We start from the raw sequence: 25,524 nt of genomic DNA on the forward strand, positions 1-25,524 counted from the left end.
AGCTGCTTTTTAAGGTTGCACATAAGTGATTTGTTGCCTTAGCAGTGACGTGGAAAACCTTTCAGATGAGGAGGGCATTGATAGCTGAGATTTGCATAAGAGATAACTAATAGGGAAGCCCATTGGAGGGCTACACACATAATCACAGAACTGGAGATACATCAACTAACTACGATTCTTTTGCCATTCTAGCTGGATAGCTTGTGTTTTTGTTTTACTCTCAATAGACCAGACCCAACTGATATTCATACACTGGTATGAACATAGTAATAAACATTTATGTTTACGTTTCATATAAAAAGGCTTTCCAATGGCATAAGAATTATTGTGAAGACAAAGAAATAATTGACCAGACACAAATGTTCTTACTGTATTTGTGCTAAGTTTAGTTAACAGCATTAGCCTGTTTTATACAAAACTTACCTAATACAGTAAGCCATCGTGCCACAGCTCCATATACCTCATCCAGTATAAGGATGACCACAAGGTTGATGATCGCTGCAGTGGTTTTAACTGTCAGCTGCACATGGTTCCTTGTGATCAGACTGGAACTCATAAGAGCAGCTTTGGTGGAGATGCGGTAGAGGATCACACCAAACACAATGGCAAATGTAACACCAATCTGAAGGAGTAAAAGGGTTTTTTAGCTTTTAAACATAACATCAGTGATGTACAGTATATGCAGAGAATAAGATTTTTCCTACCATTAACAACAGCATGACGATGTTAGTCATGTAGGCAGGCAGACGGTCCTGAAATGTAAGCTTTTCTATCTGAAACAAGTAAATAATAAAACAGTAAAAAAAATTAACTCAGGTCAAACATGACATGTAATGTCACCACAGTCATACTTTTAAATGTATTAAAATCAACACAACATATTAAGAAAGCAAAATAGACAAAGAGAAAGTTCCAAAAAAAAAGAAAATCAACAGCCTGGTACAAGGAATGCACTAGCCAGCTCAACAATATCAACAGGCCTGAAACAAGAATGCTGACTTTAATCACTGACGGGCCAGGCCAGCAGGAGGCCTCCGTTAAAGGGATGCCACTTGATGCCAAGATCAAATGATTCCCAGAAATCTGTTACCGCCGAGCCACAAGCTCCTTACAGGTGACGATAGCTAAGTCACCTGTAAGGGAAGCACTTATCTCCTCTCCATGTACCTCCTCTTTGCCATTCTGGGAGCCCTCTAGGCAACTGAGTAGCCCCTGAATTTTCAGAGGATTTCTCTCAAGAAAGACTGTTGCAGACTCTAACAAATAGAGCCCACCGTCGCTCCCCTGTCGAGAGTTCCTTAAGCTCATTGACAGAACTCTGGGCAGTACGCATCCTGTTGTGTTTCGATAAACATTTTAAAGTTGCCAGTGTCTGTGCTAGTCTGCTTCTTGAGTCTGATATGAACCAAAACATGTCAAACAAAAGTATAATCAGAAACTAACTTTCACTTTTAGAGCTGTTGATTCTCTGAGAGCAAAACTAAAAAACTAAATGAAAGATCAAGAAAACTGATTCAGAGCGATTTCACATGAATGGCAAACAAATCCTTGGACTATTAGGGAGCTGTTAGCTCAAGCCTCTTATTATACTTTAGGAATACAAGTAAGGCCACAGTCTAAGAGTAAAGTGCTCTGTTATATAGTAAGATACTATTACATTAGCTAGAGGCAGCTGTGACTCAGATAGCAGAGTGGCAAATCCCTGGCTTACTCCAGTCTGCATGTTGAACTCTCCTTAGGCAAGATATTGAACCCTGAGTTGCCCCCAATGCACCCATCTTAATGTGTGTGATTGTTAGGCAAGGCAAACAGAATAGAAGGTATGCACACTCATAAATATTGGTGCTAAATATGTTGTAAATGTGCAGTCTTAGTTCTGTGCACAAAGCAAATATAGCTACTTTTGTTTTGAAAAGATTGTTGGTGATAAAATGTTTTCCGGTGGGCTGTGCAATAAACAGTGGCACAAAAAAGTATTATATTACACAATGCAAACATACAAATACATGGCAAAGTGTCAGCTCTTGCAAGATGTTTAATAGCATTTGCAAAAGCAAATGTAGGTATATTGACATAAGACACCCTTTTTATGCACAAACTAAAACTCTCGGCAAAACAGTTTTAAAGTAAAATACAACTAGAATACTCAATAACCTTATGATACATGCAGCTTTAATAATAAAAGATTTTCATGGACAGCATAGAGTGTGTTTACCTTGTCCTGGGACTTTTGACGTTTCTTAAGAGACTTTTGCATTACTTTGAATTCGTACTCAGCCCTGGGGTGATCCTATGATGACATACACAAAAAATGATAAACAGTGGCAGTGATTCATACTAACCAAACTAAAATAGATGTTGAAGAGACAAGTCTAACCAAAAACAGTATCAAAAAAGTATAACATCAATATAATTTCAAAAAAGTATCTTTTCCCTTAATCTTTGAATTCAGGTGTTTTGGGTCCTATTGTCACAGGTGCATAAAAATCAATCTGATTGTCCTCCCAACCTCTGGTGGTTGTTTTCTCCAACCACCTATAAGAAAGATGATGCTAATGTAGGGACAGTTATTCTTTAAGATACTAAGTCACTCTACAGGCTTGGAATACAAGTCTTTTCTGAAAAATAATGTTTTGGCTGTTTTCTCCAACAGCTTCAGAGAAAACAACCACCAGAGGTTGGGAGAAAACAACTGTGGAGTCCAGCCACAATCATCATTTAATTGAAAAAATTTTAATACTAAAAATATGTTTTCTTACTTTTCAGTAAGTCAAATAACTGACATCCGTAAGACAGTCAAGTGAAAAATCACAGTTAGAGTAAAAGTGAATAGAAGAGGAAAGATGTGAGCTGAAAGGAAATGACCACAGTGCAGTTTAAAGAAGAAACATTATCATAATGTACAGACTTAACATTTATAAGCTGTGTCTAATGGAACCTGGGAGTGGAGGGTCTCACAATTACTAATAATTGTGATTAAACATGTTATAACTATCAAACTAACCTAAATACGAGACACATTTAAAAGCTGGCTACATACTTTTTTGCCTGTTTCCAAGTGTGATGATCTTACTCATTGTTTGAGATGGTAGTTTGTTTGCTGTTAAACTGGACATAACTATCTTTTTAGGGTGTCTGTATAAGGTAATAAAATTAACATTATATTTTGCCCACGCTCTTTTCTGATATGATTTTCTTTCATCCATCCCAGGATCCATTCAGCTTAACAGTTAGAGGAAAAAAAGCAATGAAGTTGCCAAAGGGATACTGATATAAAACAAGCATTCTGGGATCCATCTCTTCATTTATTGTTTAAAGATTTGTGTCAGAAAGCACTCAAACAAGCACAATCATGAAATCGGGATTTCACAGTTATGAACCAATCAGTTAAATCATGTGTGCATTTTGTCCAATAAACAAAATGTTAGTCAATGGTCATAATTTTATAAATATAATTTTTTTTCAATAAATCATTTTTGGACTGTACATGGTATTAAGAATATATATAAACTGTGCAGGTCGCAGCAACAGCAGAAAGGTTATGAAAAGTAAAGAGACAAGATAATAGTAATAAAATAATATGAATTTCACCAAACCTTCAGAGCTTCCTGTGAAAAACAAATTCAGAGAAACAACATTTAAGTAAAGTGAAATATGGGTCAATATGTTTTCAGTCTGTATTACAGTAAATTGAGAGGGGGTACTGTTTTTTTTATAATCACACTGAATAGTAAAGTCTATTCATGCTCAATGTGAGTGAACATGAATGGACAACAAAAATAAAAATAAACACAAAAATGTTCTTAAATGGAAAAGTCTGATTTCCTTAAATATTATTATGAATATGAAAATATGAATAGAATATGAATATTTGTCACAAAAGACAACATTTCTAGTTTGGCACCCTGGGTTCTCCTTATAGTATTGTATATATAGCAGATCTTTTATTTATTATGTGGGCCTTGGGTCTCTGCTTTTTATCCTTTCACACAGAAAAGCAGTTTTATTATTACTCACTTCCTCATCCTCGAACCCTGTAAGGTCCCATTCATAGTTGAGTCTCATCTGCCTCCTTTTCCAATGCTCCATGAACATGGCAGCTTTAAAAGAGAGGTAAGAAAATATGCAGAAGCAACCAGACATCAAAATGTGCATGTTTCAAATATAAAATCTGGAAATTACACAGAACAAGAAAAATTGGTGGTAAGCACAGCAGACGCAGGTAAAGCAACAAGTGGGCTGGGTAAATAAGGCCTCAAATAGAGAAATCGACAACCACTCGTGCTTTACAGCCAATCCTGGAATGACTAATTCCCTTCACATGCGTGTCTTTTGACTGTAGGAGGAAACCAGAGTCCCTGAAAATCTGGGAAACTTTTTGCTGTGAGGTGACAGTGCTAGTCAATAAAAACTGTTCCACCTGCATGAGACAATTCAATTTCTTCTATAAAACATCTCCCAGAAAACTGATCAACAAACAGAAGAAGGGCTATCAATAATCAAATCTGAGTACAATAAGCTAATGGACTCCAGACTAACTCTGGGAAGGCTGACGTCGTTACTTTCTCAAATATGCACAGGTAGATTTGGGTAGCCTTTTCCCTTTAATAAATGAAATCATCATTTAATTAGTGCATTTTATATTTACTCTGGTTGCCTTTTTTGCCATTTGTTTGATGCTTTAAAAAATAAGTGCGACAAAACAGCAAAAGAAAAAGCAATCAGGGAGAGGCGTATACTTTTTAACAGCACGTTATAAAGTGGACACACATACTCTACTTTTGTTTTTTTGAATGAGCTTCTGTATCTTCACTCACCCCAGAGAGCCATGAATATAGAGAAGAAAACTGTGGCAGGATTGTCAAACAGATGACTTGCCCGGGCAGTCCCACAGGCAGTGCTAAGTTTCCAGTAGCTGCATACTCTGTCACACAGTGGACACATGGTGATGTTGTTCCTTTGATGACAAATCTCCATGCTAGAATTAACAGAAAGGCACATGCAGAGTTGTATTTTTTTTTTTTTATCACTGTTTAGATTATGTAAAATACATGATTATAACCCACCACTACTTTGCTAATGCAACCATCACACTATCTTTAGGCTAATCTCAAATCACACAAAAATTTAATTTGTTATGGCAACTGAATAACAAGAGTACAGCAAGAATACTGACAGGCACTACAAAGAGACAACATATTTCTCCCATGCAGGCTTCTCTTCATTGGCTCCAAGTTAAATCCAGAATCAAACTAAATCTTTCTCGTCACATATAAGGTATTAAATAATCAGGCCCCATCTTATCCTAACAACCTCTGATTACCACTCCAACACAGCACTTCACTCTGTTTTTTTTTTCCTTTTCGTTTTGATGGGGGGGGGGCTCAGAAAAGTATTAACACGTGTCTTGCATCTGCAGGTGATTTTGTTTCTGTGTATATGTGTGCATATGCAGATTTGTGAAGTTACACCTGTGAGCTGTATAATATCCACAGCCCTAAAAGGCCAACAAAATGCACCACAATGAAACCCAGAAACCAAACATTTAACCAAGGGTGAATACACAAGCATAGACAAGGACAGGAGGGTGGTAAATGATGCTGTGAGGACACCTCCACCCCCAGAATCACCCAAATCACCATAGGTCAAACAACAGAGCCCTTCACTCTCAGACTCCTGACTTACTTGTGGTTCCTACAGTTTCTAGAAGTAGAATAGGAGGCAGAGCCTTCAGCTTTCAGGCTCCTGTCCTGTGGAACCAGCTCCCAGATCAGCCTCACTTATCCCCTTTATACTCCCTGTGCATTGTTATTCCACTAGATCATTTTATTAAATTTTGTCTTCTCTCTCTATAGTTTATACTTTTTTTCTTTTCTCATCCTCCACACTCCCAAAAAAGTAGCGGAAGATCGCTGCTGTTTCTTGAGTCTGACTCCTCTCTTGTTGAAAGTGAGTTTTTCCTTTCCACTGTTACCAAGAGCTGCTCATAGGGGAATCATCAGGTTACTGGGGGTTTCTCTCTCATATAAAATGTGAAGTACTGTGAGGCAGCTGTCGTTATGATTTGGTGCTATCTAAAAAAAATGAAACTGAAATACACTTTTTTCACATGGTCTTCCTGGATTAAATCTCTTTCTTGAGGATTTTCCCTTTTTATAAACACTACTCATGTCCATTTAAATCAGCGATTACCTCACAGCCATCAGTCACAGGGCTGACTTTGGTAGCAAATGTCAAAGTATGTGAAGTATTTTTGTTATCATAATGATAGTAACTATTCTGGTTATTTCTTTTTTGAGATTTGCAGCTGTTATTAGCTCAGTTTTCCTAAAACAGATTCCCATTAGGCACTGATGAATAGATGGGTCATCTGGTTTGTGTTACAGTCTGTTTGCTTTCTGTTAGGATTCTGACACTTACAGCGAGTGGCATTTGTCTCCACTGGATAGAAATTTGCACTGCCAGCATGTCATAATATCCTGTGGATGATAAAAAGCAGGTGGAGAAAGGAAAGGAGGCCCTCATTTCTGTAGTAATTCATCAAACGTTTACAGTTCTCTCCTGCTTGTTGTACTTTCACTTCCTCTTTCCATTTTTTGATTTCCATCCACTTTAAGTCCTACACTGTTAAATGGTTTTTTACTGGTAACTTCCTTTACTTAGCCTCTGTGTTAAATTTACAATAATGTATTCTTAGTGTTTTGTTGTGGAAAACAATCACAAACCTTTTAGAAGAGGGGTTGTGTGGGAATGAAAGAGTAACATTTCAGATTTTTTGGCATCATCACTCTATTACGTACCTACAATATCAATAGTGTGCAGTTACATATTGTAAAATGATCCGAGCAAGGCAAAAATATGGTAAGTGGCACTAGATATCAACACAAGATAAAAAAAAGGTGTGCATTAAACTCTATTAATAATAAGTTGAAACTGAACTGATGACCTGTATCTCCAGTATTTGGTGCAAATAGCACATGGAAACCACACCACACCACAATAGACCGAGTGAAACAACAAAAAAATGTGCATATGTAAAACTTTGAGTTTGTTTGAGTTTTCAATTCACTTCAGTTTGATTTTATTTATATTTTGCCACATCACAGCAGCAGTTGCCTCAAGGTGCTTTATACTTAAAGGTGAAGACCCTTCGAATATACACTGAAATAAACCCAACAAACACATGAGCTCTGTGACTAGCAGGTGACAGCGTGAAGGAAAAACTCCCTTTTAACAGGAAGAAACCTCAGACGGAACCAGGCTCAGGCAGGAGCCGCCATCTGCAGCGACCCGATTCTCTGTAGTCTTCAATACAAAATGAGTGTCTTTTATGAACTATTTTTTTACTTGAAGTAATCTGATTGCATGATCAAAGATAACAAACTACCTCATGTCCTTAACATTTTTCACTGGCAACAAATAAAGCTTTGTTTTCAAAGTACACCCCAGCTATAACACAGATTGTTACACTGAGTCTAAAAACTAAAAATATTCCATTTTTATAACACTATTGTTCAGGTGGATGTTTTATGATGTGTATGTTTTGAAGAGGGAGGCGAATAATCATGTTGAGATTATGATCACAGCTATGTGATAATAACACATATGTTAAATAAATTAAATAAATAATGTTAAATCTGGCTACTAGATCTGCATTCATCTTTTTCCTGCAGTGCTACCCTGTAGCTTTCCAGCTTTAACTTTTGTCACCTGTCAAACAACTGAAATGGTGTTCATAGGGCTTGTCTTTAAATGTGTACATCTCTGAGGTGATTATAGTTAGAATCACATAGAACTGGAATTTTTGCACATGCATTTTTGTTTACCTTGGAATGTTGTCATCAACTGTGGCGCATCCATACAAAAAGACAATGACCCCCACTAGTGAGGCAGGAATCAGCATCTGGGTATACAGGCCTAGCCAAGCAAAGTACAGCCCAATCTTCTCACCAAAATACTTCCTAAACACCCGGGGAAACAGATAAAAAATCATTTTTATTACACAAATCTAAACTGTAGTATATTGTTTTCCCCTTATTTACCACTATCTGCACAGACACAAAGGAATCATTTCCTGCATACTCTAACAATATATCCATAATAAGTATACATCTATATTCTAGCTCATTAATATGGTTGATCCAGAAGTATAAGTTGTGGTAAGCAGGAGGTGGCTTATTGTGGAGGTGGATGATGGCCATTTAATGTTGTCAGATGCAATATGTGGATATTTGAGCAGTTATAGTAATCAATATAGTGCTTTATCCTACACGCTTTATCAAACTCACATTCAGCCAGTTTAGAATCACCAATTAATCTTATATGTATGAGGGAGGAAGCAGGAGTAGAAGGAGAAGGTCTCAAGTTAGAAAGACCAGGGTGTATATGTGACTAGTGTTTATTGATGATCTGACTGCTAGAAGCAACAGGATGAACAATGAAATGCACAGGGTCCTACTCTGATCTGAACCCAACACGAGTTTTAGTTGCAAGAGACAAATCCAAAGACAGAGAGATCCACAACTAAGCAGCAACTGAAGATGGCTGCAGTAAAGGCCTGCAAAGCATCTCAAAGGGAAGAAACACAGTATCTGAAACAGGGTGTATAAAAATGGCTGTAATTCCTAAATAGTTTACTTAAAAACGTATTATAAACCCCCTAAATTGAAGCCTGTCTGCACTTTGATTACATTGCAATTGTTCTAGCTGCATCATTGCAAAAGCGATGTCATTTTTCAAATTAAGGAATGTCCTTACCGCACAAGTCCGATTGGCTGGTACTTGTAGAATACGCCGTAGTTTGCCCACTCCTCATATAAAAGCTGGAGAAGATATTCACATATTTTATATGTGTGTGTGTGTGTGTGTGTGTGTGTGTGTGTGTGTGTGTGTGTGTGTGTGTGTTGACACAATAAAAGGTATTAAACACGTCACTAATTTTCTAAGTAAATCATTTTTAAACGTCCTATTGACATGAAATTCTCACCAGATGTCGGTAACAACCCATCCAATCCACACATACAAAGGAATAAAGCCATAGATGCCCAGAAATGAATATGTGATATGAGACATGTAATAATGAGAATAATAATGTAATAATAATGAGATGCAGGGAAAAAGTACTGAACACATAAAGAAAAAGAGGTGCAAAAAGGCATGAAAAGTCATGACACCAGCTGAAATCTATCAGTAATTAGAAAGGAATCCTGCCACCTAGTGTAAATTAATACCAGCTGGTTCAGTCCAACTGAAGGCCTATAAAAATGTGTCTCATTACCGAGGTGCCACAGAACAAACATTTCATGATGGATAAACCAGTGAGCTCTCTCAAGACATTTTCACATTCTTACCTTTCTGTCATTGGGGTCTGCACTCTCCTCATCAATGTCTCCCTGAAATAGAATATAGGAAATTGAAGTTTGTAAACTTGGTGTTTGCTCTTACTGTAGTACTTCATCAGTGCACAATTTCTCTTGAATCACCTGCAAATCATATTTTTGATATTGACTTATAGTGTCACTAGCAGCATGGCTTGAGGTCTAACTATCTAACTGGCTCAGTGAATTGGACACCCAGCTCTGCACCACTGAAAAAAATACTATAACTAGCCCAACCCCAGCAGTTAGTTCAGGCCAAATAAACTTAGCCATAACTGTCCTCCAACAGGTCCTCCCAAGCAGCTGGAAAATCAGCAGCTCGGTGACTATAAGGTTCCTCCTCACAATTTGGCCCTAAACAGAAGCACCCTGGTGCACCACAAACCCACATTTCAAATCCATTTTCCCCAGTCAGCTACAGACCCGTAACTCTGGCAATTGGCCACTCCATTCTTAGACACATGACCCTGGAGACTCCAGCGACCATAGCTGATTGTCTTCCACGTGCCAGAGCAAATCCCCCAGCTTACCTCTATTCAAGAGTGGAATAAGGAACTTAACATTCAGCAGTTTTATGTTTGCAGTAATTGAGCGTGCTATAAACATAGCAAAATCACATATAGATATACTATTGGTAATTATGCATAAATCTAATCAATATAATGAATGAGATGTATTGAGATGAAAAGAGGATGCAGTAGAGCACTGCTTAGACAGGTTGTGAGATACAGGAAAGTACTGAATGTTCCAACAGCATGGAAAGCGTGAGTGTGTCTGTGTATGTGCATGTATGCATGTGCACATGTGTGTGTGCCTAAGTGTGTGTGTGTGTGTGTGTGTGTGTGTGTGTGTGTGTGTGTGTGTGTGTGTGTGTGTGTGTGTGTGTGTGTGTCTGTGTGTGTGTAATAGGTGGAATAGGTGTGAGTGATGGGTAAGGGGAGAGACATGTGTGATACATATGACCACCTGAGTATAAAAGAGGACTCTTAGGAAGGTGTGGTGTGTGTCCTCTATTGTCCTGTGGCTGAGTAGAGAGCAACAACAGAAGAAAGGACTTTGGAGTTCACAAGTTTCACCTGGAAGACCAGAGGATTAACCACTGCCCAACCAATGTGAATTTATGAATTGGAATTATACTTTTCAGCTTTTACTCTGCTTGGCTGTGTTGGATTAAGGTCTCAAAGAAATTGGAGGACTTTGTACTGACTCACTGCTTCCCCATTTGGCTTTATCAGGCTTGAGACAGAGATGAGTGCATTCATCTCATGACCAGTATAAGAAATCAGCATTAGCATAGAGTAGATCAGTTAGATGAGGATGTGATTATTACTAATTGAGTCAATATTTGTTTTGCCCCTTCTAAATTGCTTCAAATTTTACTTTTATCCAGTAATGGTAAAAGGATTCATATAAATATTAGATCTTACAGGCTGCTCTTAGCCTATTTTCTCCTGGCCATTAAAGTATAACATAATTCAATTCAATTCAATTCAATTTTATTTATATAGCGCCAAATCACAACAAAAGTCGCCTCAAGGCGCTTCATAGATACAGAGAGAAACCCAACAATCATATGACCCCCTATGAGCAAGCACTTTGGCGACAGACATAACCAATTTTACCCAGTGAACTGATCATAAAGAAGTGGTGCTGTTAACGGATGTGGCTGAGAAATCACACTTGACCTGCAATGCTACTTAAGCAGTGACCATCTGAGAAGGTTGGATAGACATCCAGTGAGAGCTAGGTGAGTCTCCTCAACACTGCCTCAAGAAACAGGTTCTGCATTGCCTGTCAGCGGAGCGCCTCTTGGAATCAAAAACTTGGATCTTTTGAATAAAGAGCAAGTCCAGACCTCCTGTATGGGAGTAACTGGCCAATTCAAAATGCTCAAGAACAGGCCAAATTGTGAAAAAAAAAACCCTCTCAAGCTCTGGAAAAAATGTTTGAAATGTTTGAAGCCCATATTAATTTCTAGTAGAATGATAGAAAGAGAAAAATATGAAGAAGGAAAGAAAGAGCTCATTATCCAAGACTTACCACATCATCTATCCAACATGATGCAGGTTTAATCATGTACTACTGTTAATGGAACTGGGTAAGTAGTGTTTGATGTGACTGCTGATAGAAGCAGCAGGATGAACTGAAGTGTACAACATGTACTATCTGCTCATCAGACAGAGCTACACAGTGCAAATGGACAATGATCCAAAACAAAGTGTGAAAGAAACCCAAGAGTTTCTCAAGACAAGCAAATACGATGTTATCCAATGGCCAAGCCAATCACCTGATCTCAGTCTTTTCAGTTACTGAAGATAAAACTGGCAGGCCTTTAGACTACAGAAGAAGCCAAATTAGTGCAATTCATTAATGTGGTTAATGCAATGCTTTGGTTAAACCCCCTGAAGAAAAGATGAAAGTCTAAACTTCACTGACTTTAAAACCAACTGTGGTTCTGTACAGGGGCAAAATTACCAAAAGGAACCACAAAACAAAACAAAACAAAGTTGTATACACACCACTGATGTGTCACCAGCAAAGAAACCTTTACTGTAAGGCACTGCACCACCATTTTATACTCGGTAAACTAAAACCACAAATATTTCTAATCCAATAATTATTTGCTCTAACAAAGATACTACTTACATCATGAAGAGGATAAGCTGCAGTATACACCCCACTACCAAGGAGACTGGTGATACCTGCCAAGAAAGCATAAATGCAGATGTTCATACAGATTCTAAATTATAATACTCAAGAATATGACCGCATTGGGTCATTCCATCTCTAACCATTCAATTTTTAGAATATTTTCTGTTCAGACATCTCTGATTTGCATAAAAATGTTGAAATCAAAAGGTGTCTCATTACCAAGGTGTCACACAAGAAACATCTCAGGATGGGTAAAACCAGCGAGCTCTCTCAACACCTTTACAACCTTATTGTTGCGAAGCAAACTGATGGCATTGGTTACAGAAGAATTTCAGGGCTTGCTTTGCAATCGAAGGATTTAGTCACCAACCAAAGGACTTGGGCATCTTGCAAGTTGTACAGAAAACAATTACTTAAATTACTGTTGCTAAAGGTGGTTCTACAAGCTACTGAATCATGCGATGTACTAAGTTTTCCTTGACTCCACAGAGACTCAAAAGTAACTGGACGATTGACTAATAAGTAGGTCAGGAATAGGAAAAGGCCTGAACACAAGAGAAGACAACATAAGTGGATGAGTGCAGAATTCTTTCCTTGATTCTGTAAAACAGCTTCACAACATATAACCATGTCAAGGATGCTCTCGAGGAGGTACGCATATCATTTCACAAAGTCCAAAATTAAGAAACGCCTTCCTGAATGTTCATACAGAAGGTTTGCCACTGGTTACTATCAAGACCAGGAAGGCCAACATAGATTTTACCAGGAAAAAAAGTCAAAAAGAGCTTGCCCAAATGAAACTCTCTGCCCAGATGAAACCCAGATTAACTTGTACCAAAATGATGGGATGAGAACAGTATGGAAAAGGAAAGAAACAGCTCATGATCTGAAGCATATCACATCAACTGTTGGCCATGGCTATGTATGGCTGTTAATGGAATTGGATAAGAAGTGTTTATTGATGATTCATCTGCTTACATTTAGATAATGACCCAAAGCAAACTGCAAACGTGATCCAAGAATTTCTTAAGGCAAAGAAGTGGGATGTTGTTCTTTTGTCAAGTCATATAGCTGAATCCTAGACTTAGGGTTAGGGACTATAGTTAGAATAATGGTTATGGTTAAGGGTTAGGGTTTAATGTGTGGTGTGATGGTGTTTCCAAGTCGGAAAACTATAACATCACAACAATGAGATTGGTTGCAGTACTTGCAATGCTGAACTTGGACCAACAACTGTAATAGTGTTCCAGGAAACACAACAACACTGGAAATGAGATCATATACTGTGAGATAGGCCTCAAGACAGATATTTCTTTGAGCCTCTCTCTCTCTCTCTCTCTCTCTCTCTCTCTCTCACACACACACACACACACACACACACACACACACACACACACACACACACACACACACACACGGGCAAAAATAGTAGCCTATAGCATCACTGTGCCAAACATGCACAATCATTCAGTGATTACTTCCCACTGACCAGCTTCTAATGTGTCACACACACGTATTACAGAATGAGTGGACATTTCCATCATAGAAGTGGTAACAATGTATCCATCTTTCACAAAAACACAAATTATTTAGCCATCAGAAGTTTAACCTTCAGGCATTGCATTCAGTAGACACTAACGACAATGTTCTAACTATTGCTATTAGTTATGTATTTATTTTTGGCTTTGAATTTAACAGAATTTAAAACACTGCTGTGTTCACTAACTATTCTGTAAGTCACTCCCTAAAAAACAAATCTTTGCATCGTTGAAACCATAGGTTTGCAGGCATTTTACACAAATGACAGAGAGCAAGGTTAGGAAGTCATATTTCCAGTATTTATCCCCACCATCAAAAACTCTGAAAAAGATATTTTAACCAGTGGAGACTAAAACAACTTAGTCAGATACCTTAGTTAGATACCAGAAGACTAAATTATGATATGTAAGCACGTAATTGTCTGACGTTTAATATTTGTGGCAAAAAAAAAAAAAAAAAAAACAACACATTCAGACTTACCCATGCTGTACTTGGCCTTGCATTTTGTTCTTTTTAGTATTTCAAAAACCTGTAAAGGAATTAAAAAAAAATGTTGATGGCCTATTAGCCTAGAATTTCATATACTTCAAACCTAAAATATCAATGTTTGAAATGTGCATTTATTATGGAAAATACCATTAAAATAACTTTAGCAAACATTGGTTAGTTTCTTATACACAGTATGAGTGCTAGAGAAGTTGCGAAGGCTAAAACATGCTGTCATATTTTGGTGTTGTTGATGCACAAACTTGGACTTACTATTGAACTCCTGGTTTTACTGTCGAAGAAGTAATCTTTGTCTGATAGGTCAAATCTGTCAACATACACATAAAATAAAAATTAAAATCAAAATCAGCAAGAATCGATCAAGGCACATACATAATACCAGGGGTGTCGAACATGAGACCTGGGGGCCAGAATCAGACAGGGAAAGAGTCCAATCCATCTCATCTGACAGCTTTGAAAAATGTGCAGAAGGGTGTCAATTCCCCCCAGTTGCCATTCATACTACACACATAGTAATTAATAGATAAACAATATAAACAAAAACAATTAAAAATCAGAAAAGTTTCTGACTTTTTCATTTATCTCGTTGGGAGGGGAGATTTTCTGTGAATAAATGAAAATTACACGTGGGGAGTGATGTTAGTGAAAAGGTCACCATCTCCCCTTTTTTCAGTGTAAAGCCTGCATCATTTATTTCACTCTGTTAGGTTCTGGTCTCAGATTAAAATGTCTCATGTTTTACTAGCAAGAGTAGCAATTTTCAGTGCGGTTGCCCCTCCGTTGGTCTTCCTTGGTCTCCTTTGCTCTTGGGGCCTCTGGATGTCTGGAGCCTGGATCTCCTCCATACCTGCTTCATGCCCTGGAGCAGCGGTCCCCAACCTTTTTTGCGCCGCGGACCGGTTTATGCCCGACAATATTTTCACAGACCAGTCTTTAAGGTGTCGCGGATAAATACAACAAAATAAAACTAGTACCAGTACCGAAAAAAGAAGATTTATTCATAACACACGTGAAAAGACCCAGGAAAACTGAGTTAACGATAAAAGCGATAACAAAATAACGCTGAAAACCGATAAAAACCCTGAAAACTATACATTTCACACCTGAGCCTCAACTCTTGCGGCCCGGCACCAAACGACTCACGGACCGGTACCGGTCCGAGGCCCGGGGGTTGGGGACCGCTGCCCTGGAGGATGGGGCTGTGGCTCCCCACACCCTCTAGCAGATCATTACATGAAGGAACCTTTTAAATACAAGCGCGCTCACGCTCACAGGTGTACACACGGGTGATCACACACACAAACTACACCCTTTTTGGCTGCTACCTTAAAAGCACACTGTGTGCTGTCGGTCTTACGTGCTGCACAATAATATTTAATATTTAGTATTTACTGTTATATTCACATAGATCATCGTGATGATGTTGTTTATTATATCGATCTCTTTTTCTTTGCTTGTTTTCTCTTTTTTCTTTCTCAACAGGTGATCCAGGTGATTGATAAATGCATTTTTTGTCTGTTTGTTTTGTTGGTTTTTGTTTTTTGCCCTTTATCACCGTTCCTCTTCCCCGCTCTTTTTCTTTCCCTCTTTCTTTCTCCCTTTTCTTTTCCCCAGTCAAGTCCCGTGTTCAGCAAATGAAAATAGAATAAACAATAAAAGCAAAGGTGAAACAAATAGACCAAGACGGCAAGGCTGGGATGGTCCATTTGGTAAAGTAAATCCGTTGGGCATCTTTCTTTGCCTTTAGACAATTCTGATGGCAAAAGAACCAAACGGGACAGGCAAAAAAAAGAAAAAAAAAAAAAGAAGCAATTTTCAGTGCATATTCTTTGAAAAACCTAAAGATTATAGGATTACACTAACCCTGAATTATCTCATACAACAGAAGGAAACTGCTGAAAAACAAAAAGTAAAAAAAAATCAAAAACCTTTGGATGATATTGAAGTTGCTTTGAAAAGAAAAGGAGAAAAAGGATCTGTCAGCATATTGTTGAGCATTTTAAAAAATCACATTGTTGACAAGTACGCTAGATCATATGGGATCAGTTCTTTTCCATTTAGTAAAAACATGTACTTACAGGTGTTGCTTTTCCCTAGAGAACGTGTGTGACAGGTGTTTGACGTTCTTGGGTTGATGTTCCTCAACATGTGGGTGGAGGGGCTCCAGAATTTTACTAATCAGAGTACTGATCTTCTCCACAATACTGTTTGACTGCTTGACCTCATAGACCTTTCAACACACACACAGCATTTTGGATCAAATGAAGGTGTTTATTTTATTAATAAGTTTTAGAACAGCCTAGAGTGCAGGAACTACTTTTTCAGCATCACTCTGAGACAGGATGTTTCTCATTTTAGAGATATTGCACAAATGTTAGAAAGCAGTCCTACACATTTGTTTAGTACAGTACAGATCCTGGTGAGATTCCTCACAGTGTTACTAGAGGCCAGAGTAAGCCTCTAAGAATTTTAGGACTGAATACAGTAACCTCATTATTGTCTGAATTTAGAGTTCATCCAGGCCTTTATGTCTTTAAGACACACATGTAGTTTAAGTCATTGGTTAAACCCTGCAACTTACTGACCTAGTTATAAACGAATTAATCTACTCATTGAAAAAAAGAGAAAGGCATATAAAAGGTCTGTGATTTATGATCATTTTTAAATTCTCCTGTGCTTTCATCCTAAATTTATGTATCTGATGCACAAACAGCATCTTCACATTTAGCACAAGGTAAGTTAAAAGCATAAGTTACAAACACAGAGATCCAGGTGTCTTTTACGAAATAGAAAATATAGAATTTATATAATATAGAAGTTTCTTAACTGTTATGATGACACAGATATGTTAAACCTAAATAGTTTGTATATTTGATACTGACTCTAAACTGCCCATTTAAAATATATAACATAGCATAACATGGCATTTTTTTAACTAACATTTTAAAGACTTACTTTTTTGGTGGGCATCTTTAACTTCATGAATTCGGCTTCTCGACACAGAACGTTCCAGGGAGCATGGATTTTCACAAAGTACACTCCTGGAATCTTGCCCTAAGAGGGAAACAGCATGCAAAAACAACTGTATAAAACTCCCATATAGTTTTATTTCATTTTCAAAACACAGATAGAGAAATAAAATAATACTGCACATGTATGGGTTCAGATCTCTCTCGCTCGCTAATATGATATTATTATATACTACCAGTCAAAAGTTTGGACACACCTTCTCATGTAATGGTTTTTCTTTATGTTCATGACTATGACTATTCAAAACTATGACTGAACACATATGGAATTATGTAGGAATTATGTAGTAAACAGAAATGTGTGAAACTCAAAACATGTTTTATATTTGAGATTCTTCAAAATAGCCACCATAATATGAATTCTAACAGTTGTCAAATAGGGCTGCCAGCTGTGCACCTTCCTGACTTTTACACAACACAACTGATGGTCCCATCCCCATTAAGAAGGCAAGAAATTCCACAAATGAACGCTGACAAGGCACACCTGTGAAGTGAAGAACTAGTCCAATTACCAAAGCAAAGGGAATACCTTTGGGGAATTTAAAATATAACACATATTTAGAGTTATTTATCTTTTTTTTTCTTTGCTTCATAATTCCATATATGTTGCTTCCAGCATTCCGGCTCCAATAGTTGGCAAACTTCCCTTTGTGCTGCCTTGATCTTGGCCTCTAGTCTCCTTCTCCATGGAGGGTCCTTCTCCTTGTGGCTGATTATCTTATAGCCTAGCATCTCTGTGATCACTACTGCCATGATGTAGATCAGCTGGTTGATTTCGATGATGGTCACAGTAGAGTTGCATTCCAAAATGCTGCATTCACATCTTCTAGTCTAGTAGACCATAAGAGGGTATTCCACATAGTCTTGGTAATCAGCCACAGAGGGTCCAGGTTTACAGCTTAGCCATGATCCTATCTCTCAGGTCAGTTGCTCTTGCTATCAACACAACTTCAGTTGTGCTTGGGGCTTGGTACCCAATCTCATGTGGGGATGAGGATATTTCCCCCCGACCTGATGTCCTGGCTCTCCCTTGGTGTAGCATTTGTGTTGTACCTCATTGATCTCCAGTTATGAGAGCAGTTTCTTCTTCCGAATATTGGAACACTGAGCTACTGCATATTGTTAAGTAAGTAAAAATTTACTTATATAACACAAGACGGGAATATATTACAAAGTGCTTTACAAAGATATTACAAATACAGTTTAGTCACACAAAAACAACATAACACACAAAAACATTATCCAATATTTTGTTATGCTTTGTTATGCTTGTCTGAATTGATTAAATCTTACATAGTTTTGGTGCTAAGGTTTGGAAGCATCCCCTTTAGTTTTCAGACAGGTACATGGAATGTTTCAGCAATCGTAAGGATCTGGTTTGGAGAATAAGGGTGAAGTAGCTGATGATATAAGTGGGGGCCTCTCCTTGTAAGGCCATGAACATAAAAGTTTACGTTCATGGCCTTACAAGGATTTTAAATTGATATCTAAAACTAAGTGGATGCCAGTGCAGACTCTTTAACAATGGGGTGATATGAGAGAATTTGTGAGTGTGAGTTAAAAGCCTTGCCGCAGCATCTTGGATGGTTTAAAGGTGATTTATCAAAGCTTTTGACAGACAACAAAAAAGGGGCATTACAATAGTCTAATCGAGAAGAGATGAAAGTATGAACAAGCATCTCCATTTCAGGTTTAGTGATATTACTTAAGTGAAGAAAGCAAGAGCAGATCACAGATTACACGTAGGCATCAAAAGCCAAAGACTGATCAGAAATTCACTGAGCAGTAGCTTTTACAGCGGATGAGAAAGCTCCCAGATGTTGTCTAATTTGGGGATTAATGCTCTCTGGAGTCATAATTAAACAGCCTGTCTTGTTTGTATTAAGCTACAGAAAATTGTTTGTTGTTCAACCATTTATTTTCTTAAGACAGTCCATTAGATTGGATAGTTTGTCCAGTTCATAAGGTTTGAAAAAAAGGTACAGTTGAATATTGTCTACATAAAGATGATAAGAAATGTATTTAAAACTAAAACTAATTCAGAACTAATAATCTAGCGTAGTGGTAGAATATACCATGAGAACAGCAAGGAACTTAAAACAGATCCTTGTGGAACACTGCATGTGAATCTAGCTACATCTGAGCAAAAGTTTCACATTGAGACCAAAAGTCTTCTAACCACAAGAAATGAAGTGAACCACTCCAAGAGCTCCCTGGCCTCTGGTAGAGGACCAAAGCCCATAGGGGTGAGAGGGGACTTGGGTTTCCTCCTTTTTAATGCTCTGCACTGCTTCTATCCAAAGTTTTGGCTTTAGCAAGTGAAATGCATGCTCAAGATCAGGCGACTGACTTGGCCATTCAAGGATATTCCACTTCTTTGCTTTAATAAATTCCTGGGTTGCTTTGGCTGCATGTTTTGGGTCATTGTCCATCTGTATTATGAAACACCGCCCAATCAATTTGACTCCATTTAGCTAGGTTTGAGCAGACAGTATGTCTTTGAACACCTCATTCAGACTCAATTCATTCAGCTGTTTCTGTCCTGTGTCACATCATTAATAAACACTAGTGTCCTAGTGGGACTGGCAGCCATACACCCCAAACCATCTCACTGCTTGCGCCATGTTTTACAGATGATGTAGTTTGCTTTGGCTCATGAGCTGTTCCACACCTTCAAGTACCTAGCTTTTGCATTTACTTTCATGCAGTCTTCTCTTTATGGTAGATTTGCATATTGATATGCCTACCCCCCTGGAGAGTGTTGTTCACTTGGTTGGCTGTTGTGAAGGGGTTTCTCTTCACCGTGGAAATAATTCTGTGATCATCCACCACTGTTGTCCTCTGTGGACGTCCGGGTCTTTTGTGTTGCCGCATTCACCAGAGCTTTCTTGTACCAAACTATAGTTTTCCACTCCTAATATTGTAGGAATTTCTCGGATGGGGTTTTTCTGTTTTCACAGCTTAAGCATGGCTTATTTCACCTGCATGGAGAGCTCCTTGACCGCGTATTGTTGGTTCACAGCAAAATCTTTCACTTCCAAGCACCACACCTCAGATCAACTCCAGGCCTTTTATCTTCTTAATTGATAATGAAATAAAGAAGGAATTGCCCACAACTGCCTATGAAATAACCTTTGAGTCAATTGACCAGCAAGCATTAAAGCATGAAAGGTTTAGGAGTTTCAGTCAATTGAGCTGAAACTCCTAAACCTTTCATCCAATTAGAATGTAGATACCCTCAAATTAAAGCTGAGACGCTACACATTATGTCCATGTCCATTTTATAACTGTAACTGGAATATGTGTCAGTAAAAAAAACAAAACAGTAAAAAACATCAGTGTCCAAATATATATGGGCCTAACTGTGTGCAAAATACTAGAATTACTGATTAGGAAATACTGATGTCACCTGAACACCCCTGTGTCCCGAGACTAGACTGGTGTTTTACTGTGTATTCTGTTTCAGGAAAATGGATCCTGTAGTCTCTCTCTTCCCTGTCTGTTAGTTCAAAGGTCCAACTTACTGGAAATTTACAAAGACTGGGGATTTTTTCATTAAACCAGAATTAACCTAGTATCAGCTAATACTGGTAGTTACCAAAATGTCAGAAATTAGATAGTGGCATGTGTAGAAAACCAGGAATTTAGAGTGTGGTGCTCACAACCTCAGGTCAGCTGTGGAGACAACTATTTTCTATTTTTATTCTGGCATTAGGACATCTTATACATAGACAGAATATCAGTTTCCACTTTTAAGTGACTGATATATAGATACAGCTAAACTGCAACCCTGCAAATAGTTTTACAGAAACTGGCTGCCTCTTAAAATATTGCCCACATTGAGAATCTTCTAACGTTTGCAGTTAAATATAAGGTTTATATAAGTTATAAGGTAAATAAAAACCACTGTGCAAAAATATATTAGTAATAATAATAGTAATTACTATTATTAGACACTGTCATCACTAGACAGAGATTTCAAGATCAAGTCAAATTGTAAATCTGCCAAAACTGTGAAACAGTGTAGCAGTGCATTCACATATTTCGCAATTAGAACATCAAACTGCAATGGAAATTACTTTTTTCATGCTCAGATCAGGCTTTTCTGGCATGGTGCTTCAAGAACCACAGTTTGTGATCCAGTGGGTGCTTAGTGTAAAATGGCAAATTTCGATCCTCGTGAAAGTTCATTGTTGACTTCATTGTTAAGACTTATGGTCCAGAGATCTCTCTAACAGGTCTATGAAGATTCAGTTCAGGTGTTTTTGTTTTGACCCCTGTGTCATCCGTGTACCTGGGAGCAGTATCTGGAAAGAGGTCAGGATTTGTGTTTATACAGTAGTTGATCACTACTGGAGTCACCAGTGAACTCATGGCATAGCTGCAAGCACATCTAGTATGTGTTCTGTGAGGTGAGGTTGGTTTTGCTGTTGTTCTGTCCTTTAACAAGGACACCAACATAAAAACACACCTTCAAATATATGATGATATCTGTATGGACATTTCTTACAACATGAATAAGTTGTAAATTCTTTCTATTGACATTCTATTGAGTTTGAAGTTTGTGTGTTCAAGTGTGTTTCAGTGGATTAGTGAAGATGTGTAAGAGAAAAAGGGTGAGATGCATGAAAGTGGAAATTGTGACCTGCAGAGCAGTATCATTTCTGTCTCTCTAGTGCATGTGCAGATCTGCTGTTCTTTATGATGAACAATGAGCTGAGTGGAAAAATGCTGTTGGCCAACAAGCCTTTTTGAAAGCCTACAGACATATCTCTCATGGTAGGCATGTCACACTTAGCGCCCCTGAGGGTCATTCTCGCAAATGATAATACGTGAAGGGCCATACACAGATACACCTGTTTGACTGTTTGTAAACACACATATTAACACACTCAATTAGCAGCAACTTAAGTCAAGACAACCCTTTAGAAATTCAAAATGAGCATCAAAATAACCCCCCTGTCAGGAGCCTTGAAAGTGCTTACGAGTGTAATGCATATAGGTTTATGAGTGGTTTCATTGTGGAAGCATTCCCATCACTAAATGAGTCGTGAGTCAGTCATCATTTTCTGCAAGGGTGATGATAAGTTTAAGGAGCTCCTCTTTATAGTCTGAGGAAGTATCTGCTAGTACAGCTTCACAGCACTGGTGATGAGCCAGGATGTTAGAGCTCTAAAACTGCAATGGCTCTAAAACTGAAGCAGCAAACTTAGAGCTAAAAAACAAAGAAGTAGTCAATTTAAAGTTATGCCTCCCTCTAGGGGAGCAGGTGATGGTTTCCTATTGAGGAAAAGAAAAATGAATTGGCTTGTACTAAGAGTATTCACTTCCTTCTCTCATAGGCATTAAATTTGTGCTTTTTTGTTACTGAAACTATGAGATATGCCATGATATTGATATTTTAAGTTTGGTTATAGGAAACATTATAGAAAATATAAAAAATATTTTATTTCAGATTGTGACACTGGGAGTGGGTGTAAAACTCATTTGGGTGAAGGTTTTTTTTTCTTAAATGTGTTTTTCAGCCTTGAAGATATTGTGTGGCTAGCTCCTGTACCCAATTTAAAGGTTACAAGGGCTCAAAAATGCTTGGAATAATAAGATGAATTAAAAGCATCAAAATTCAACATATTCAAATGTAGTTTAAGGGCCTGTGTATTGAAAGAAACTGTCATTGTATTAGGTTAAAATTTGACACGACTTCATTTAAGATAAGACGTACAAAAAAGAGAGAAAGACAGAAAGAAATGAGCTTGGTTGGAAGCACACACTGAAAAGAAGTGACCAAATGAGGCCAGTCAGTTTTTGTAATAAATAATTATTAGAACTTACATCTTCATCTTTTTCCAGGTCTAGCCCCATGTCTCTCAGTTTTCCTTCAAACTCCTCCCGTCTTAATGCCTTCTGATCCTCCTGGCTATTGAAGATTTCTCCTGAACAGCCCAACTCCATGTCGATAGCCGTCGATGAATGTACGGAGGATGAGTCTTTCGTCCTTTGTGTTTGCTTGGCTCTGAGCTTTTCGCCACCACTCTGAGGACCATGGCGGAAGCTGCGGGTAACAACATTCTCAGTGAGGAGATGCACTGACTGGCGAGTGGAGTGGCTTCCACTCGGCTTCTTCACGGAATAGGTGAGCACGTAGTCAACACGCCGTTGACCATCCTGGAAGAAGAGCCCATGCTGGGAGCGGGTATTTTCCTCTGGAGTTAGAGCCTTCAGCCGCTGAAAATACGCAGATTTAAACCACACATGTAAGAGCGAGAGCCTAGGGAACATGATTTATGCATTTATAAGTTGACAAGAGGGACTGCAAGAAATGCACGCAGAAAGAGATGGGGAGGATATCCAACAAGAAGAACTGCACTCAAATCAGGAGTGTTGCCATTCAGTGTCTGACACCATTGGATCACCAGCATGGTTCGATGATGTAAAAATTTAACAGTTTTGTTCACATATGTTGTTTGTTTCTTTTTTAATACACATAAAACCATATCATGGAAAAAATGTAAAAATAGCAAGATTTCCTTTCTGGACTTGCACTTATCAAGCTATTCTTTTACTGAGGTTTTGCATGCCAGTACCAGCACAGAAAACGTATATACACCAGCTACAGTTCAGTGCAGTGTACGACCTGCTGAAGAAACTTCATTTTAATCCTTCTCATTACTTAAAGCAGCAGTACCTGCCTTAAATAATGAGCAGTGCTGCAGAGTGGCAGTAGCACTCTTAAAGACCGTATCAATGTAAAAGTTTTGGTTATGTTCAACATGGACTGCTGACTATTTTTATTTTTTAACCAGTATTTTGAGTTTTAAATATTTTAAAATAGCTGTAATTGCTGCACAAGAACATCAAAAAGAAGGCTGCAACTCATGTAGTTTGTGTTTAAACATACCAGCCTACATAGTTGTTCAAGAATGTACAAAACAAGCAAAAAAGGTTGAATAATTTTTGTTTTGTCAGTAGGAACAACTATGGCCAATCATCAGTTGTTCAGTTAGGTCAGTGAGGATGAAGTATTACATCAAATCCAAGTCCAAACTATTATTAAATAGATGTTATTCCGTGTCTTTATTTATCTTGCCTTATCTGTCCTCCTACTCTCTCTCTTTCAGTCTCTGTGTCTCTTGCAGAGACGCTTACCTTAAACTTGCCGTGGAAGATGACATCTTGTAGAAAATGCGGAGTCTGTTGCTCAGACCCAGAGGTTTGAGAGAAGTTGACTTGATCTTCTACATTCTCTGTCATTGTCCAGGTAGAAAAAACAGTAAACTTATGTGGTGAAGAGTTGTTTTCTTACAGAGAATAGTTCTGGTTCTGCCTTAGGTCTCTCTGTGTTTGCCTCCTGTTTGAGATTTTTCACTATATGACTCTGCTGGGCTTTGGTAGCCCCGCCTCTACTCTTATTTTTCAGTGACTTGCCACTTTTCTGTGTTTGTCTTCCTTTAAAGCTCTGTGTAAAGCCCTGTTTTTGTCTGGATTGTGGTGCTACTAAAGTGAGTGAGCAGCCTTGTTACTTGAGATGCATTCTGCAAGCCAAGATCTAAACTTAGACAACGATAAAACTCTGATGAACACAAGGTGCCCTGCCTCACTTTCTCTGTATTTGCTAAACTGTACCAACTTCAATACACAGTGTGCCTCCTTCTCTCGCAGTCTCCTGCATAGCTCCTTAGTATTGCGGTGTTAATAAGTAGTTTTGCAGATTATTAGCACGTGTTATTTATTGATTTATTTTATTGTTTGCAACTGTTTTCTCTCTAATACTGTAATGAAAGAACAACCAGCAGCTGTTGTTAAATAGTTTAAAGGATATCTATCAATTTTTGTCTGCTCAATTAACTCAGGGTCATGAGGAGCTGAAGCTTATCCCAGCTTTCATGGGGCAAGAGGCAACACATACCCTGGACAGGTCACCAGTCTCCCTAACCCAATTCATGTCTTTGGACTGTAGGAGGAAACTAGAATACACAGAAAGAGTCCACATAGACACGGGGAAACATGCAATCTCCACACAGAATGAACGCAGCCTGAATCTGAACGCAGACCACCTTGCATGAAAACACTGTGCAACAAAGTGTTTCATTGGTTCTGTGCAGGTTTTCAGTCATCCAGGTAGACCAGGGAGCCTGGAAAGAAAACGAAGTCCAAAAAAAGAAAAGAAGTCCAGTCACCTTCTTTCCAAGCTTTATTTTGTTCAAAATGTACAGTCAAGTCTGCTTGCAGTTTCAGTTGTATTTTTTCAATATATACAGAGGTCAAGTACAGTTTTATAATAATATTAAAAACAGTTCTGATATGATCCACATTACATGAAGGCAGACATTCTCTTTTACTGTGTAGCCGACCACGATGGTCTGGAATACACAGTAAGTTACTCCTATTAGTAATAATAATTGACTTGATTACTGTCAGTG

At 38.2% G+C, this 25,524-nt stretch overlaps 1 protein-coding gene across 1 annotated transcript in view; it reads right to left on the minus strand.

Annotated features, from left to right (window-relative positions):
* The window catches only part of ano1b (anoctamin 1, calcium activated chloride channel b), a 37,276-nt gene extending 12,039 nt beyond the window's left edge, over positions 1-25,237 (minus strand). The window contains exons 1-15 of the mRNA XM_085164718.1: positions 24,251-25,237; positions 22,937-23,329; positions 17,031-17,129; positions 16,154-16,305; positions 14,328-14,382; positions 14,049-14,097; positions 12,024-12,079; positions 9,351-9,392; positions 8,758-8,822; positions 7,827-7,961; positions 4,818-4,978; positions 4,018-4,100; positions 2,216-2,290; positions 705-773; positions 424-622 (exon numbers count right to left, since the gene is read on the minus strand). Coding sequence (XP_085020844.1) covers positions 424-622; positions 705-773; positions 2,216-2,290; positions 4,018-4,100; positions 4,818-4,978; positions 7,827-7,961; positions 8,758-8,822; positions 9,351-9,392; positions 12,024-12,079; positions 14,049-14,097; positions 14,328-14,382; positions 16,154-16,305; positions 17,031-17,129; positions 22,937-23,329; positions 24,251-24,355 — 1,738 coding nt within the window. The 5' untranslated portion in view covers positions 24,356-25,237. The remainder of the gene's footprint in view (positions 1-423; positions 623-704; positions 774-2,215; positions 2,291-4,017; positions 4,101-4,817; positions 4,979-7,826; positions 7,962-8,757; positions 8,823-9,350; positions 9,393-12,023; positions 12,080-14,048; positions 14,098-14,327; positions 14,383-16,153; positions 16,306-17,030; positions 17,130-22,936; positions 23,330-24,250) is intronic.
* Between the last annotated feature and the right edge of the window lie 287 nt (positions 25,238-25,524).

Source organism: Neolamprologus multifasciatus, chromosome 7, assembly GCF_963576455.1.
Source record: "Neolamprologus multifasciatus chromosome 7, fNeoMul1.2, whole genome shotgun sequence".
Classification (NCBI taxonomy): domain Eukaryota; kingdom Metazoa; phylum Chordata; class Actinopteri; order Cichliformes; family Cichlidae; genus Neolamprologus; species Neolamprologus multifasciatus.